We start from the raw sequence: 19,226 nt of genomic DNA, 5'->3' as shown, positions 1-19,226 counted from the left end.
ACGTGGGGCATTGCAGGGAATAGTCAAGAAGCTGAAGACAGCTATTCCAAGGCTCGGGCCAACGTTTCCAGAGTTGCTTGTGTCTGGAAACAGCAAAAATGGGACCACAACTATGACCAACACCATTGTAAGAAAAATAGTCAAGAAAACTGCTTAGATTGGGACAAGAACACAATATTTTATGTGTTTATAAAAATTAAACTTAAGTGCTTTCTACATTTTAATGGGACTGACCATGTTTCTATTATCGGCACAGAAGTCCCCTACAGCAGCAGGGAGAAGTTACTAAAAATGGCAAAAGACAGAATAGCCTCCTTTTTTTTTTATTCCAAAAGCAAATATACAGAACAAACAAACCTTACTAATTAAACCCCGTGTTGGTTCGACAGACCACACACGGCATTCTTCCCACAGCCCAGCAATTAAGAGGTCTTTCCGTTACCAAAGCAAGCAAGCTAGCAACGACCGAAGAGAAACCAGTTCAGAACTCCATCCGTGTGTTGGTGCAAGGATGCTGGCAAAGGTCCTGCAGGTCCTGCTTCGGAGCAGGGAAGCTTTGAAGAGCGCCGCAGAAGGACTGCCGTTCGCTCTCGACACCTGAAACCATCTCCAGCTTAGACATACGAGCTGTTTTATTTCTCTTCTTTTAAGGACTTTCATCTCTAGCACAGTACGAGCTTGAAACCAAAGCCAACTAGCCAGGAGGACTAAACTAACCGCCACTGCCACCAGGCAACACAGCAGCTGTCACAGAGCAACCCTCTTCTCTCCATCCATCAGTCGGATGTGGAGGGGTAACGAGATTTGTACCAAGGCGCTGCCTTTGAACAGCACAAAGCAGCAGCTCCCAGGGGTATCTGCCTCTAACAACTGGTGAACGATATTTAAGCAAGAAATACCCGTCTGCTATAAAAAATTTATCACAAGCAGATGACAGTGCCTGTAGGAGCTGTAGTGGTGCTACTCTCCCTTTCCTCCACTGCTACAAAATTATAGTTTTCACTACTGAATTTCACCACAGCTGCCGGGGGATCCTGACCCCTGCCTAAGCCTTACCTTGGAGCAACAAAAAGAAACCTGCAGGGCTTTGGTCTTCATCTAGATCAGACAAGCTGCAACGCTGATCCACCTATTAACGCCCTTTTTATCTGCAGATTAACACGTGCCCATTTAGAAGAGCGATTCTGGTGTGACTCAGTTACAATTGCACTGATTTGTGTGCAGTCACGTATCTGCATAAAATCATATGGGTTTAGGCTGCCAGGCAGACTGTGCTAAACCAAGCTACAAACCTGCATTTAATGGGTTTCAGAACCAGCGTCGTTCAGAGGTGTGAACGCTGACAGGTCAGGGGACACCCCACTCCTCGTCCCTGTCCCCTCCTAGATCAAGCAGCTCGAGGGAAAGAAGTGTCACACATCAGTCAAAACGAAACAGGGTAGCTCAAACCAGTTTCTACAGCAATCCTCCTGACAGAAATAGGTCTGCTAGGGATCTGGGACTGGGACGGTTATTTCTGCAGGCTGTGGTTGGCAGCTGGGGCAGCCACCTTTAGCCGGCACGGCCGTGTCAGCAGCACAAGCAGAACCAGTTAAATACGAAATTAAAAGTACTGCACAATATGCATTCACTTTCTACCTCCCTCTGCACTGAACCCTCTATATCATTAGTCCAATGGTACTCTATAGCCTCGTCACTCCTGAAGGAGATTTCCCACAGGGGATATTTAACTTGTGGCCAAGCTCACACACATGGACTTCACACTTTCAGTCTGCCCGTGCACAGCTGGGTGCCCCCCTGGAGAGGGTCCTCGATGGGTGCACCTTCTAGGTTCAGACAAGCTGACAGCAGCACTTGCAATCAGAAGAGCTTTATTCCACTATGCCCTGTACTCTTCATTTATAGAATCATTAAGGTTGGAAAAGACCTCTAAGATCATCGAGTCCAACCATCGACCCAACACCACCATGCCCACTAAACCATGGCCCTAAGCACCTCATCTACACGTCTTTATATTTTTTTTTTTTCCCCCAAGGAGGCAATATCCCCACCACCATCCCCATTAGGACCTGCCCTTTGTTTTGAGTTTTCTGCCTATTAGAGGGTCTGAGCCTGCTGAGCAATCCCAGACGCTTGCAAACCACCAACTGCCACCTGCCTGACCCCGAGAGATGAACACAAGACGTTCTTAGGCCAGGAGCTCCTGCAGAGCAACCCACAGACCACGTCAGCACACCGCCGCAGTACTGCTGGGCACTGACACAGAAAACAATACTTTACAGCAGCAGCAACACCTGTGTGCACACAGAAACCAAGCAGCTTACTGATCCTGGGATCAGATATTTAGTGGCAACGCTGCTTAAAGGTATAGTTTGATGAATATTGGTAGAAACACCAACGTAAGCAAAGCATCTCCTGCTCCAACCTCCTCCTTCCTGCCCAGGCTTTGTCTCCCCCAGTTAAACTGGTACCCTACATCTTGGGCTCACACTGTGAATCAGGCTGAGATACTAATTTCACACATTTTTGCACTATTTCTTCTGACGGTTCAGTTCCCCTGACCCGGTCCTCTGCACAGCATAAAAAAATACCACCAGCGACACACACCTCAAACTACAGCCTCGTGGTCACCAAGTAGTGAATGGAAACATAACTTGGGATTCCCAATTCAGCCATCTGCTCCTCCTCTCACAATGCTTTCACTACCTTTATCATCCTTTATCCCTTCCAGACACATCTTAGTGATGTTACGCTCAGAAACTGGAGTTTCTGAGCAGGAGGGGCCTTCTCCAAGCGCAGGACACACACACACGCACGCACACACACACTTGCCTTTCAGTCTGTTGCCTGGCCCTGGAAACTTTTGGGTTCTTAACAGGGTTGTAAATGGATTAGGAAGGAAAGAAAGATTCTTCCAAAAGGTGCAATGCTTGTGTTACTGCACTATTCAGAAGGGGAGCAGAAATGATGCTGTCAACACCTCTTCTGAGGTCTTTGTTCAAAAACCACCTTAACATGCGACAACATCAATTAAAATTGTCACCTGTTTCAGATTCAGCTTCGATCCCAATTCAGGAAGCAAATCCTAAACAGAGAAAAAGCTGGTTAAATTTGTGAGAAAATTATTTTCTTCCTTTCAAAGACCAATCCATATGTGCAGGAAAAGGCTACCAAGGTCCCCTGACAGCTACTGGATTACAGAAAATAATTTTTTTGGCCCCAGTGGGTTTCTGCAGGAGCCAGGGGGAACAAATGTTTACACTTTGCAGGCAACAAAATACCTTTCTCCCCTCCTTCTCTCAGGCAGCACAGGTCTGCAACAACAGTCTACCAAGAAAACAACAATGCTCTAAAAAATATTAGCAAAGAAAACTACTGTGTCCTGTAACATCAACTTCTGGGTGATTTCCGCAATTTATTTCCTGGAATACAGCACCTGCTATCATGGTGTTTTTGAAGGGGAAAAGGTGTGAACGTGGAGGCTGGTGCATGAAAAAGTTACTGCAATGCTGTGCTGATGAGCCTCTTATAAGCAGCTCAACAAAGAAATAATCAGGACAGAAAAATGACAACTAGCAAGGACTCTGCTACTCAAAAGAAAATAGCATGTAAATTCAAAAGACAATGGGGAGAAATTAGGTAGTAATTATCAGGAAGGCTGAATAAAACAGATGTTTTATTGTCTTGCAGAAATGAGATCAAATCTTGGGTTCACATTCAGATACAGAGGCTTGAGCGGAGAACATGGGAACGGCCTCTTCTTGCCACCCTTCCTGTGAATTTTGTTGCTCTCCCTATTTTAAGCCCAAGGGAAATGGCCAGAGGTGCTGAGGACAGGCTATGAACTTTCTAGAGCGGCCCAACAACTGCAGGCTTTGGTTTTCGAAGCTGCTGTTACCATGTGAGCAAATAACGATCAATAGCACCATCACAGCAACTACTCATGTAACAGAGCGCTGCAAGCATTCGCAAACGTTGCACGCAGCTTTCTAGAGACAAACCTTGAAGCCCAAGGGGTTGCGTAAAAATATTCTTTTGATGTATCATAAAATATGAATGAGGAAAACACTCCCTCCTAACCTAGCAGTCGTCTTTTAGAAGGGAATTGCCTCTTTCAATTGCTCAGCCCCAAGGGATCTCTCCCTGTCAAATTCCACAAGGGTCTGGGGGTTTGCCTGGCCTAATTTAAGAGCACAACAGGCTGCTGGAGGCAAGCTGCAAGGCAGTTTCGGTTGCAAAGCCTTCTTTGGGTAAGAGACAGCCTTATGCGAGATTTTCATCAGGCTGCATGTATTGCATCTGGGCTTCCCCACTTGCTAGCCAGAAAACACAGCAGGGGTGCGAGAGCGAGAGAATTCAAATGCAATCAGGGGAAGACAGAGGGGAAATTAGCGGTTTGGGAGAATGGTTGGGAAATCATGGCAGGCGTGGTTTCTGCCCTACCATTGAGGCTGGGTGCCCATGAGGTTTCTAATCTTCGTGTGCTCTTTGGACTCCCCACCTGCTTCCGGAGGCACAGGCGGTGCCACAGCCAAGGGCACCTTTCCCCATCTGTGGCTGGCTAGGTGCCACCCATCTTTTTTTTTTTTCTCTCTCTTCCCCTGCTCCAGACCACAGCGATTCACAGCTTTGAGAGCTTCACATCATATTATTGCTGTGCTGCAACATGTGGGTGACATCTGAGGATCACTTTGCATTTGCCGGTCTGTAATACGCTGGTAGCTAACAGCAATCCATTGCACCAACCTCTACAAAGCTGCAGCAGCTTCCCATTTATTACTGGGTGTGACTCACATTGCCAAGCAGGGCTCACAATCCTTTCCTTGACCTAGGTGCAGGATACCCAAAGGCCAGTCTCTCTCCATCATTAGACATAGCACAATGAGGGGATCTAGCTCATTGTAGTTAAATAGGAAGTGTCACAGGGCTGGAGACCAAGTGCTCGTAGTGGAGATCTGCCTGTTCCAGTATCTACGGATACTGGAACCTTTGGATTCTTTTACCTTTGGCAAAAGAACCAAAAACATAACCAAAAGAACCAAACTTGGCCAATGACAAAGGCAGGCCTGTTTCTGTTCACCCCACTGTAACATGAATGCACCAGATGGCTTCACATCTCCTTTTGCCTCCTAAAAAAAAAGGCAGAGCTCTGTTTTATTAAGTGATGGTAAATCCACCCCTAAGGATTCTGGAGTGAAGATTTCTGAACAAGTTGTATTACTGCAGGCAACACACGGAGAGAAAACGTCATCTGGTTTACTACTGTAATGATACGGCAATGCAGTCAAGTTGCCTAACATATCAGCTTCTTGACAGCTTCCAAGCTTAGGAGAAGCCTCAAGTTAACATGCTATGCTTAATTTCCTTTGGGTCGAACTTATAAGAAATCTAATTTGTTTCACAAGCAGCTCTGGATTTCAGCAGACGGCTGATGAGCAATACAGCCAAGAGAGAAAGGCCATTTAGTGTCTCACATAGATCTGTTGGAGAAGGTAATTGATCAATTATATATTTAGAAACACCTTGGGGAAGAGAGCTGATGGTGGCCATGTGACTCTATTTTAACACCGCTGCCTCTCTGTAGGAAGGGGGGGGGGGGGAATCTGTATTAAAAAAAAAAAATAAAAATCAATCCATTCAGTGGGACACCTCCGAATTACACGTGTTCCCGTGCAGCACGGTATCCCTCTCACACGCTCAAAGAAAGCCAAGAGCAATCGCAGCAGCAGCAGCACTGACTGCTGGGCATATACATTACCAGGCTAGGGGTGGGTTTAGGCATTGTCTTCCGTGCTCTGTGGACCTTGACTTCAGTGTTAGCAGTGGTGGCTTTTTTAGCATCCATGTCCTTACTGCCCTCCCCGAGCTTGGTTGGCATCGTGGCTTGCATCTGAGAAAAGGAGCCCACAGTTCTCCCTTTGCTTGCTCCTCCTGGAAGGGTTTTTGCAGCATGGCCGGTGAGAGAAGCAAAGGTGCTGGTAGTCCTTAGAGGTTGCTCCTGTGCCATCTGCTTGGTTAGAATATATCCATTGCTCCCTGTTACAGAAGTCTGTGTGAAGTCATTAGCTTTCATATGGTTTTGCTTCCCAGTCTCGCCATCTCGTTCAGAAATGCCATTTTCTGCTATCCTATTTAATTTAGTACTAGAGTCCTGCTGGCTCACTTTCGTATTGTCCTGAGTGTTTTTAGCTGGGTTTGGGTGGCTACCAGCTTCACTGTGCTCACAGGAACCGTTGGTTTCACCGTCTACTGCCATTTTTGGTTCCCCCGCTTGCTTTTCTGTAGCACTTTCATCTGCAGCCATGGCATTAAACCCTGGAGAAAGAGGGAGGATAAGGAGGAAGAGAGGAGAAAGAAAAGGGTCACAAGCGGTATCAAAACTCCAAAGAGAAGGTACAGCTACTTACAGTGCTAATGAAGAGCAAACCTCTCCCCCAGAAAACTGCTTGCTATATATATATACATACACATCCATCCATTTAGGTTGCTCACTCACCTACCTGACCGCCTTGCCTGGATCCTCAGATGGTGAAAATTGGGGTGGGTGGCTCAGTTGAAAGCAGTGCACTCATTCTCACTTGCCTCAGCTGCAGATGTGGCCAATCCAACTATGGATTTTTCAAGGTAAATATTATCTTTAGCTTTTCCAGTAACTACATTTATTGGACCATATGTCAACACCTCGCATGTCAAACAAAACGCTGCCCAATCTTTCATTCAGATCTCTGGCAAAGCCCTTCCCAATGCCAGATTGACACAAGAAAAGCTTGCTGGTAGGGCTGTACAGGTAAGTTTTTGTGGCACAGACACAGCTCAGCAGCCAGATGTCTACATCAGGGCTCTGCTGCTACACAAACCGTTGCAAGGAATAACTCCCTGGCAATCACAGCTCTCTTGGAAATGTTGTCCAGTGGAGACCGGCTCTTTCACTGGGGTGAAGGAGCACAGGAGAAGGATTCATGGTGTCATTTCAGAGGAAATAGCCAGAGTAAACACAGGGGTGAAGCATGTTAAATGCAATTTTAGACTAAAATAATTACATCATTCAAATGCAGCGAGATTTTTGTAGACTGACTAAAAGCTCACGCACAGATAAAACAGGAGTGTGCATGTAAAAAGGTTTTTTTTTCCTCCCTTCCAAACATTTCCATGCTTCCCCCATCAATGAATTTGTCCCATCAGAGATTTCAGACCTGAGCTGAAAAAATCCAAGTATGAACGCTATGTACTTGCAGAAAGGTTTCCAACATGACAAACTAGCAGCTCCCCAGGCAACCAGGAGTGATAACAATTCACTGGCACGTTCAGTAAAACGATTAAATCAACCTGCTGTTAGGGATTCCTTGTATTGTTTTCCTTCCAGAGGCCAGACAGTTATGAAAAGCATCACAAGAAGCACCAGCGAAAGCTTTGTCCAAGTGGGCTGTCAGAGCAGGTAGGACTGATTTGCAACCAGCTCGAATCAAAGCAATTTTTGCCTACAGTATTCAGAAGGGCCCAGAGTCAAACCAGAGGACAACTTTGCAAGCCAGACCAGCACGCTGGATATCAGTATCTCACTTCACGCTGCTCTTGAAGCCCAAACACTCAAGGAAAACAGTATTCTGAATGTCTCTGCTGACCTGGCAAAAACCTCATGCAAGGCTAAAGCAAGATCCTGCATCCCAAGATGTCAAGTCCAACACACCTGGGCTCATGGTTCAAAGCCGAGCTCTGCAGGGCTTTGCTGCGTGCCCTTGAGCACTCGCAGCTCAGTGCCAACACCAGCAGGGCTGCGTGAGCCTGGAGGAGCAGCGCTGCACAGCTCACCGGAACAGCTCTTCCCAGAAAGCACCAAATTCCCTTTCCAGTTTGTGGCAACTGGGAAAAAAATCTCTCCCCAACTATTTGAGGGCCTACCCACCCCCTTCTTTCCACCCCCTTTTTAATGTATTAATTCAGTTCATCTCCTTACCATTGGGTTGACCTAAAAGATCTATTTGATATCAATTTCTGCACAAACAGCATTTGCAGATCTAGTCTCTAAAACCAATGCATTCTAGTACCTGCAACAACCATATTACTCCCCAAAATTCCTGGGGTTTGGTGCTCATCTGGGATTTAAAGACAAACATTTCCTGCATCAAACTGACAGCCCTCTTAGAACTGGTGAATACACTTAGAGCATCCAATCCAACCTCCGGCTCGAAGCATGGTCAACGCTGAATTCAAACAAGGTTGATCGGGCTCTGTCCAGGTGGGTCTCAAAGAACTGCTGCAGTGCTCGACCTGCTCCAGCCTAGTCCTACCCGTAAATTACAAGGGGGACAGTCCTAGTCCTGCCCTGTGTTCCAAAGTGAAAGCCACAGATATTGGGCACTAAACATCTTACTGGAAAGTGTCTTCAAAACCTGGTGACAAGTGGTAACTCTTCCCTGGGGTTCAACTCTAGCCGTTTTTCCTGATGAGACACCTGCACTAAGCAGTCCATTCCCCCCAAACCCAGGCAGCTCAGCCTGCAACTGCCTCCCACATGGGCTCTGCCAGCTCAGAGCCTCCAAAATGAGCTCCAAAACCTCCACAAAGAGCACCCCGGTGCTCGCTGGAGCACGTGCAGGGGGGCAGAGGCAGAAGCCCCACCTCCGGTAGGCAGTAGAGCGGCTCTCCAAGCACGACTCGAAGTCATCACCTCCATCTGCTGCCCTCTCACGGCACCCAGACCACCTTCTGTGTACTGAAAGCTCTGAAAGCACAAGGGTTTGTTTTGGATAGCAACGACTCTGACTGGGAAAAGATAAAGTGCTAGTTTTTTCACTGTTGTTTAACTATTTGAAAAGTCTTGGGCAGAGGGAGGCAACAGCTATGTCCTTATTCTTTCAATACTTGTTTCTCTTTCTGCATTTGGTGTCTATAAAAGACCATGCTGTGGCCGCTAAAAGAATTATTTCAGCAAAGTCAGTGCCAGAAGAAAACAAAAAATGAGCTCCCTAACCACAGATGGAGGTTTCTAGTGCTCAGCACTAGGCACCTGGCCGAATGAAGCCTTCAATATTTGTTGATTTAAATACTGCGCACTCCCACCAGAGCAGTCAAATAACTTCAGTGGCTGACTATTAGATAAACTGAATAAGCAGAGGGCAAGAATTGCTCTGCCTGCCATGAAGGCAACCAAAACAAGGTAAATTAGAGCACTGCCCTAGGGGAAAGAATAACTGCATTACTCCAGAAAGCATCATGGACTTTATGAAAAATCTATGAGGCTAAAATTAAAATCCCACATACAGTCTTCCCACACACACACTCTTATTAAGTGTGCAAAATGCAATCTGATTGACTGTGGAAGTGCCATCAATCCCCTATAAACAGGCACCAGACTTCCAAATCTGTATGACTAGAGATTTGACAAAACAAAGATATGAAATTTCATAGTCCCTGAAGTTGCACAGAACTGGAGAACTTGACAGCAGTCGTCAGGGGTATGGTTTTGTTTTAACAGGATTACGCACCCACTCTGCCCTGCCATAAATGACTGCACACGGCGCAGGGCAGAGCAAGGTCCTACAGCTTCCAGCTCCAGCCCCGACCATCAGTGCTGCCACCGCTCAGCCGGCCGAGCGGCATTGCGGAGTGTCACAATTCGGTGCCTAATGGACACGCATCCATACGACAAAACCTCTTAGGGCAACTGGCATCACACGGCTTGCTGGCTGACAAGAATCAGCAGAGGCCAAGGACTGAATGGGAAGAGAGACTACGTCCCTCTCCAGCCTCCGACAGGTCTGAGACACTGCGGGCAAGGCTGTCCTGAGCTGCTGGGACAAGCTTCTTTGGGGAAAGATCATCTCCATCCTCCTGCTCCCTTTTTTGGCAGCACTAAAATAAATTCATAAATACTTTGGAATAGCATTGTTTTCTACAAACTGAGTTCCTGTACAGCACAGGGCTCCTGCAAGAAGCACCACAGCCAACCCACCGACTGCAGGAGCTCGTCATCCCAGGGTCCTTCCTGAACATCGAATTAAAGAGACCCCCATGAAGAACTAGTTTATGTCAGGAGCTACGTTGCTTAGTAAGATGTGGCAAGCCAAGTAAGCTAGTCTGGTTTTCACAACTAAAATACCTGGTCTGGTAATAGGAAATCGGAGTTGCCATCCCAGGCTAGGCTACCGCTCCGCTTGCCATGATGCTCTGCCTCTAACTCGGTGCTCCATCCTCGTGTAACAGGGACACGTCTGCAAGTCTGACCACGTTCAGTAAGTCTTAGATGCACTAAGTGCACATTTACAAGCATTGCTGAATAGATACAAATTCAATATATATTTACACTTTTGACGAAATATGGCCTACAGATGGGGATGGGAACACAAACTAGAGACAGCAGGAACCTCACAATGGAGAAATACTCAATAAAACAGCCTACAGAAGTTCTTCAACAGCACCAGACAGCTAAAGAAACACTTGTTCCTGACGTGACCTTTTCATCTCCCCTTTTCCATTATAAAAAAATAAGTTTCACTGCAAACCTGCTAAAATCTTGATTTCAAATACACGTCATAGCAACGAGCTCTCTTGAAAATGCTGTTCAACAGCTTTTCTGCTCTTGTGCACTGCAAGTGCAAGTGAATAAAACCCCCGAATCGGTATTTCTCTAAAACTTTACAACCTGACAGTATTCTTTTCTTCTAAATCGAGCAAAACTATGTTTCCTCCGTATTCACTTTTCTCTCCAAGTCCCTCGTTGTTCCTTAATCTACAACCATCCTTTAATTAAAAAAAATAAAAGGTAGAAAGATATAGCCACGTCCATGGAAGCGTAACCTCATTGACTAGAAGCATCCTAGTATTTTCAGAGCTCCCTTATGCATCCCCTACGCCATATGCAGCAGTAAAAGCTTGTCACATCGACCACAACGCTGCCTGCACCCCGATCCAAGCATTTGGTATTAATCTAAAATCCAGCAACGTGTAGGACGGGTAACTTGCCCAAGAGATTTATTTTCTGTTACGGTGCCCGTTCTCCCAGGTAGGTATCTGAGGTTGATACCAAGTTGAAACAAACTTCAGTCAAGGTCTATCTTTTAGGAGCTAGCTACATTTTAGTAACACAAGGAATTTAAGACTCAGAAAATTATGCAGATACATTATCCCTGCAACTCCACGTGGCAAAGAATAATCAGTAATATATTTAAATCACTTCTCTGAACTGACAACTCACTGAGAGCAAGGAAGAGTTCACACCCCTCCCCAGGCTCGGGCAGACCCTCTGCAGAAGTTTCAGTCTTAAGCTTTCTTCTTACATCAAACACCGTCATTCAAAATTGAATTAAAATTCCCATGAAAAGAACAGAATCTTAGGAAAGCAGGGGAGAAGCTAAGTCAGACAGGAAGAGGACACCTCATCTCATTTTAGGTGTCTAAAAGACATCTCAAACTCCATGGTGCCCTTAAGCCACCATTGCAACTAACAGAAAGAAGACGACAGCTCAAAAAGCACAGTCTGACTTTAGACATCTATCTTTGGATAAACTAATCACTGCCTGGACATGCCTATCACGTGAAGCAGAAATGAGCTGGACTAGTTCAGAATTAGAATGGTAACTTCAAAAAAAATCCTAAATTAGGCAAAACGAAACCCACCTCTGCTCTCCCAGCCCAGACTCCTGCAATGCTGGTTCCTCTCCACTGCCTTTGGCCGTTGGGTTTCCAGCCCTTCCAGCAGAGCCGGACCTGGCTCCAGTCCTGCCCCGGAGCTCGGTTCAGCCTGCCAAAACCTGCCCCTGGGCAGAGCCTGTCTAACAGATGCGCTACGGTCCCCACCAGCCGTCCTGGCCACAGCCAGAGGGAACCAGATCGCCTCCGCGGAGACCACAGGAGATGAGTAGCCACCAGAAACTTTCCACATGCAGGCAGCCAGATGATCAGTTCAAAACTCTATTACTTTGAGAACGCTCTGAAAAAAATAAAGTCCTAAATATATTTTTTAAATTCAGATCTCACTGCTCAGTGAGACAAAATAAGAAAAATATGCAAGCGTTATGAGCCCTTATACTCCAGGCCAAAATGCAATCATCACTAGGTCTGAGGGGGGGAAAAACAAAGACAGAAAGAAAAAAATATCCTACAAGCGAATGCACCATTATCTGATCCGGAACTTTTACACGTTTTTCTGACCATCTTGGGGCTGAGCACTGGTAGAGGCGAGACACCCAACCGCCCGTGTCTTGCATGATATTTTCCATGCATTTCGAGTGCCCCCAGCACAGAGCACAGGGCAGCTCTGTGCTTTCAGCAGAGCCACGAGGCTTCAGCTGCTGCAAGAGAAACATCAAACTCTGAACTAAGCAGAGACAGAGCTTAAATAAAAAGCTCACAATTTTGAATGGCAGTACAAGTACTGCATACATTTATCTTTATATATACACACACTTCACAGATTTTTTTACCTTAAGCACTTTGCAGATCATCATTAAAACACCACAGATACCACAGTCATTTATTCAATGCCCAACTGTCCTGCTGGATAAACTTTTAAAAGTGAGAAATGCACCTGCTTATAATTCTTGTCTTACAACAGTTCCCTCCCCCCTTCCTCCTCAAAGTGAGGAAAAAAAAAAAAGAAAATTGTAAAGCAGAGAGAAGCCCAGCTGACATAAAGAGGATGACAGAGATGGGGACTGAAACCATACGGAACTGGTTGCTAGAGATCCTGTATCCATCGGAAGGGAAAGCACCGCCTCTACCATTCAAGCCAAACAGCAGAGCATTTTGAAGCCAAGAAATGAAGAGAATTAAGTGTTTCAGGCCAAAGTTCTTCTCTGGGGCGAGTTATTGATGGTCTTTTCTTCTCCCCACCCTTTTAAATCCATGAAGTTGGGCGATATCCATCCAAGAGCCTGGCCCTGTATTTCCAAAACGTGCCACTCCTCCCAGTGCCCTGGAGCACTGTCACCCTGCCGCAGTGTCACCGCTTCCCACCTCCCATCAGACACACCAAGAGTCAAAACAGGAAAAGAAAAGTAAAAAAAAAAAACGGAAAAACAAGAACAACTTCTGCTGTTAATGCTCAATACTGAGATTATACTGAGGTCAGGTAAATGGGATTCAGCATCTCACCGGTGGGCTGCCCATGAATACCGGTGGTGACTGAAAGCCTGCGTGAAATTAATTTGTTCCTTTGCCATGGGATTGGGTCCACAGTGTTACAAGCGCTGGCCACGAGGCCCCGAGCCCGTCTGTAACTGAGGGATGCTCCTGCTCTGGGGCTGCCAGGTTCCGAGCATGTTTCTCCTGCTGCCACAGCCTGTCTGCCGTGGGGCACAGCCTCCCCGGAGCAGGGGTCTTGAACACAGGGAGCACCTGGGTGCACATCTGGGTGAATATCTAAAACATCTAAAATTTTGCTCTGTCTGGTATCCTGGCCGTCAGTCTCAGCAGAGCATCCCAGTGCTGAGTACGGTGAGGTGAGATTATTCTTTTTTTCCTTTTAAAGCAGCCATCTCTGCACCTGGGAATGCAAAGGTTGCAGCTGCTCAGCGGAAAGCAGCACTTTCCTCACTCGTGGCAGCTTCCTATCTGCAATAAGAGGGGAAAAAAAAACCCAAAAAAATAGAGAAAAAAGGCCGCTCCAGGAATTTAAAACCCTGACACTCTCTAAAAGCAGTTTTAAGTTTATTTGAGAGCAAAGTGACTGTGCATGTCTCATCCAGCGCTACGCTCCAGCAGCCTTCCTCTTGCAAAACAGCTGCCTCAGGTGAAGTCTCCCGAACACCGAGGCTAATGGAGAACTTCGTTACCAAGTCCCCTTCCTGCTCCTTCGTGCTGCTGCTTTAGTGGAACTTTCCATCTCTGGGGCTGAGGAATCAGAAAAGGAGTGGTTTGCCTTGAAAGCTCAAGTGAGATGCAGCACAGAGTTAGGAGCTATGTACGTTAGGAGAACTGAAATCACTTGCAATTCTTGCAAAGAAACCGCTTTTTCATTAGTTTCTCTCTGAGGCTGACTAAAGACAATACGGCCTAGTAAAAAACAAGAGCAGCTTTTTTCCGCCCATCTCTTCCATTTCCCTGCCCCTTTCCCCTCCCTGTCAAAAGGGAAAGAAGGACCTAAACTCACACCCACATGTAAAACTGAACTGGAGCATTTCCCCACGGACAACAAAACACAGTCTCATCCACAGCTTTTTTTTCTATCTGTATTGAGCAATTTTACACAGAAGGGGACACTGAGTCTACTGAGCAACTTACACTGGGCTTTACGCAGGCTGGGACTCAACCCTAGAATTGAAAATGAAAGCACTGGGAAAACGCAAAAATCTTGTTCCTACAGATGTACGTTAAATTTATAGTTCAATTATTTCTCTTTATCAGTGCCAGGATGAAGCCAGAAGAGGACATGCCAGCTGGTAACAACAGTGCATTTCTGCAATACCTTCCACTCAAGGAACAAAGAACAAAACACAACTGCCCACCCAAGGACCCTCTACCTCCAGGCTGCTCCCCGAGAGCACCCACCCAGCTCCCTGCCCCAGCCCGACGGCACTGACAACTCGTCCCCTGGGGCAGCAGCTACCGAGTTGTCACAAATGACAGGCTGGCACCCTGAGGACAACCAAGAAAGGGGACGCACTGCCCCAAAACAGCAGATCATAAACTGGGGCAGCTCAGCTATTGCCCCACAAGAGCATGAGCCTTCCTTGCAACAGATCTTCACGGAGATCTCCACCATGATGATCTTCATCAGTGGTGGAGCCAGACAGCAGTCGCAGGCACTACTGCAGCGGTGCTGATGTGCCTCGCTTGGGGGACAGACCCCTAAATCTCATTCAAGGCTGCAAGCCATCCGAATTTCCTGGCTTATCTTGGACACAGAGAAAGCACAAGTTTGTACGTAGAGGTGTAACTTGTAAAAGGCCACACAGAGAGGCAGCAGGAGAGCTATGGTACGTGCTAACACAGTTCAAATGGAGAATACTGATCTCAGTATCAGTACCCTTCTGAGTCAAAGGGGACTAAAAACAGGGAAAAACAGAGTAATTCACACTAAGTCTTCAGCCCAAACAACACCTTTAGTCAGTCTTTGGATCTGCAAGTTAAAGCCTCAAAGTTTTAGATGCCAGGTTCAATACTGACAGATAACATGCCAAGGGGATTTTCCCAAAGGGAACTAAATCCAGAACAGATCTAGTTTTACATTGCAGGCCGTGGCTCCCACCAAACACACCATCAGTCTGCTGCAGCAGCTCAGCCTAAACTAGAACCCAGAAGCACCAGCAGTCTTCTGCAGATTCCCATTCCCACACATCACAGAATCACAGAACCGTGGAATAGTTTGGGTTGGAAGGGACCTTTAAAGGTCATCTAGTCCAACCCCCCTGCCGTGGGCAGGGGCATCTTCAAGTAGATCAGGTTGCTCAGAGCCCCGTCCAACCTGACCTTGAATGTTGCCAGGCATGGGGCATCCACCACCTCTCCGGGCAACCTGGGCCAGTGCTTCACCACCCTCAGCATAAAAAATTTCGTCCTTATATCTAGTCTAAATCGACCCCCCTTCAGTTTAAAGCCATTCCCCCTTGTCCTGTCGCAACAGGCCCTGCTAAAAAGTTTGCCGCCATCTTTTTTATAAGCCCCCTTTAAGTACTGATAGGCTGCAAGAAGGTCTCCCCGAAGCCTTCTCTTCTCCAGGCTGAACAACCCCACCTCTCTCAGCCTTTCTTCATAGGAGAGGTGTTCCATCCCCCTGATCATTTTCGTGGCCCTCCTCTGGACCCGCTCCAACAGGTCCGTGTCTTTCCTGTGCTGAGGGCTCCAGAGCTGGAGGCAGTGCTCCAGGTGGGGTCTCACCAGAGCAGAGCAGGGGGGCAGAATCCCCTCCCTCGACCTGCTGGCCACGCTTCTTGTGATGCCGCCCAGGATACGACTGGCCTTCTGGGCTGGGAGCACACATTGCTGGCTCATGTCCAGCTTTTCATCCACCAGTGCCCCCAAGTCCTTCTCGGCAGGGCTGCTCTCAATCCCTTCACCCCCCAGCCTGTATTGAGACCGGGGGTTGCCCCCACCCAGGTGCAGGACCTTGCACTTGGCCTTGTTAAACCTCATGAGGTTCACATGGGCCCACTTCTTGAGCTTGTCCAGGTCCCTCTGGATGGCATCCCGTCCCTCTGGCGTGTCGACCGCACCACTCAGCTTGGTGTCATCTGCAAACTTGCTGAGGGTGCACTCGATCCCACTGTCTCTGTCATTGATGAAGATATTAGACAGTACTGGTGCCATCCTCCTCACTCAAGGAAAATGACTGTTCAAGCAAAATCAAAGAGAGAAATCTCAGACTTCAGGGTGCTTTTCCATTCCACACATCCCAGCTCCATACGTTGCCACCCATCCCTGAGACAGGGCTCAAAGAAACTATTTCATGCCATCTTGCAAGTCTGCTGTAATGATTTCATGTTCACGCAACACTCAGAAATGTAAATTCTTTGCCAACGCTAAACACTGTTATTAACAGACTTCAGAGACATTAACTAATTGAACTCCTATGACGATCACAGCTGGGTAACGAAGGTCAGCGAAGAACAATGCATATAGCACAACGACCACGCAAACCATTGTCTTTTACACACGTGGTATGCTTGGGAAGAGAAGGATACAATCTGAACATTACCACAAGAATGGAGACTATGCAGTTCACATTTTAGGACCCTTCTTTCCCCAGTAACAGAACTGGACAATAAGCTGAAGTGGTTGGAATTTGAGCATCTCATGAAGCCTCAAAACTGTTCCTGCACAGGGACGGTTCTCAGCTTCCTTTTGATACACAGCATTTGCTTTAAGTGAAAATCAGTCAAGACATACAAGGCGCAGAAATGTCTCTCTTCCCACCCTCCTTCTGGATTTTTACCTCCATAGACTCTTTGACACATACCTTAAGATCAACCAAGAGCTCAATAAACTAGCTTTATAGTCCTGAGCCAAGCAAGGCAAGGGATCAAAGCAAGAGTCTCCTCCCAGAGCCATGCGACCTCCCACTAACATCTCAGACTTCGTCTCTGGTCTGCCCAGACCAGAGGTCCATACACAACCGGCGTCAGCAGCAGCACTCACGTGCTCCCAGTTAATATGCAAGCACAGTGGCCACATCTGACGCAGCATTCAACATTTTGCCTGTTCTAAGCTTTATTTTCTAACTAGAGCAGCTTGACAAAACATTATGCTGGACGGAAGATAAAGAAAAAGCAATACTGTACTCACACACATCTGAATTAAGTCTAAAATTTTGCTTCTAGCTAAGAGTAGGTATTTTGATGGGGCCAGTTCAGTGCTTTTCTAATGCTCAATTATGGAAAGGAGAACAAAAATACACCAAATCCCTGCAGAGCTATGAGAAGTAACTAGTCAAGGAATAACAAAGCCATGGAAAGGAGGGAGGAGGAGATAAAGGGCGGTGGGTTTTTTTCCTAATCCCACCGACACATTTATTAAGCCCTCAGATTTCTGTGCATGCAACTCACAGACAACCACGCAGGAAAGACTTCGTCAAATTAACATGTGCGCTGCATCCTGCAAAGTAAAAGCAAGCAGAAACAACGCAGAAGCCACGAAGCATCCCATAACGGCACGAGGTGTGGAGTGTCTAACCCCACCGGCCATCCCGCAGCGATTGGTGCCTGTTCTGGAGCAACAGAGAAACTCATAGGAAAACAGAAAGTTAACTTTAATAGAGGGAGGAAAAGGGCTAGGTCATCATGTGGTGGGGATCAGAGTTCAGTTAAAACCAGTCACACAGAGGAGGTTCAAAGTAACTCCTTTGTGCTTCACAGCCACACCAAAGCAGAAGTGAAAATGAGATATAATTCTTCAGGTGGGTGGAGATGGGTGGACTGAAAAGCAGATTTGCATCTTCTGGGGAAGAGCCCTGCTCAGAATAAACACAGGAGGAGAACGGAGCCACTCTGTTTGTGGGAGCACACCTGAGACGCTCGGGGGACAGAGCACATCTCCAAGCCCCCAGTTTTGTTCCCATCATGTGCCGACCTCACGAGCAAGGTCTGGCCCTCAACCGAGGCAGGTGCTCACCTTCCTCTTTGTTGTTGGTGATATCTTTCAGCAGCTCAGTCTTCATGCAGGCGTCTTTCCTTGTCTCTCCCTTACTCAGCACTGTTCGCTAGGAGTGGGGAGAGAAGGGACGGGGGGGGGAAAAAGGAAATATCACGGTTTAGCTCAATGTTCATACACACGTTGCATTTAAAAGAAGAGACAATCATGGACACATCCTGTTTACATCACGGGCAAACTTCATTCTGCAAAATAACGCTGCCAGGAAACTGCCACCAAGGCACAGGTCAGAGATAAAAAATGGCAAGGCTTGCCCCAGCTGACAGCCCATCTCGCCCGAGAAGCAGAGGGGCTTCGAGCTGCACCCAGGGCTGAGACCTCACAGATCTTTGGCTAAGATGCAGCCAGTTTTTCTGAGTGTAACACGCATGGGAATCCAGCTGAGTATGTCTGTACAGGCGTGGATTAAAATGGTCAGGAAAGGCATCTCAAGGAGGCGACCCTTATTCCCCCAAAACTTCTTAGGTTTTGAGCGGGGTGAGGCAGATCTATCAAAATTCTCATTACACATCATTTATTGACATTTACAGCCCAAGTATGCTTTTGGTGGTTTTGGTTTTTTTGTAGTTCATTCAAATGTAACTTATAAAATGCAAACCCCATCAGTGAGCTACAGCTAACTCATCATTCATAACATCCATGTTTATTAAAGTTAGTGAGCTCTATTTTTAATTCAATAGAAAGTAATTTTTCCTTTTCTCCTCTCTTTTTTCCTTTTTTTATTTTTTTTGTAGAAAGGGAACACCTGCTTGTCTCCTCTGCCTTTCACATGCCTGGAGTCATGTTGCTAGATCAGGTTTGCAGCCTTAATACCTTCTCTTTCTGTTGTTTTTTTTTTTTGAAGTGGCAAGACAAAAAAAAAAAAAGCTACCAAAACAAAACAAAAGGTAAAAGGTATTAAAAAAACCCAAACACACACACAAGAGAAGGGGTCCTTTGACACAGCTCTGTGTTTAAGGAGACAAGCTGGTCTGAAAGGTAAAGATGGCGACTGCCTTGCAAAGCTGTCGCGTGATCGGGGAGGCAGTGATGTCCGCCTTCGGGGCCGGGGCCAGGCCGGGTGAAGGGTTCACCGCACACTGCCTGCGTCGCAGGAGAAGAATAAGCCCAGGTCAAGCCAACTGTTGTAGGCCAGCACAGAG

General features: G+C 46.8%; 1 protein-coding gene across 13 annotated transcripts in view; it reads right to left on the bottom strand.

The window, feature by feature from the left end:
• Positions 1-19,226, bottom strand: part of EHMT1 (euchromatic histone lysine methyltransferase 1) — a 124,942-nt gene that overhangs the window by 46,744 nt on the left and 58,972 nt on the right. For 8 of the 13 annotated variants that reach the window (XM_076355795.1, XM_076355800.1, XM_076355797.1 and 5 more), the window contains 3 exons: positions 18,046-18,133; positions 5,759-6,315; positions 3,044-3,085 (listed from right to left, as the gene is read on the bottom strand). In XM_076355795.1, the coding sequence (XP_076211910.1) occupies positions 3,044-3,085; positions 5,759-6,315; positions 18,046-18,133 (687 nt within the window). The remainder of the gene's footprint in view (positions 1-3,043; positions 3,086-5,758; positions 6,316-18,045; positions 18,134-19,226) is intronic. The other 5 variants (XM_076355804.1, XM_076355805.1, XM_076355802.1 and 2 more) reach the window with 2 other exon arrangements.

The sequence above is a fragment of the Aptenodytes patagonicus genome, chromosome 18 (assembly GCF_965638725.1).
Source record: "Aptenodytes patagonicus chromosome 18, bAptPat1.pri.cur, whole genome shotgun sequence".
Classification (NCBI taxonomy): Eukaryota; Metazoa; Chordata; class Aves; order Sphenisciformes; family Spheniscidae; genus Aptenodytes; species Aptenodytes patagonicus.
Note: the sequence above shows the minus strand (reverse complement) of the source record. Positions and strands in the feature narration are given on the sequence as shown.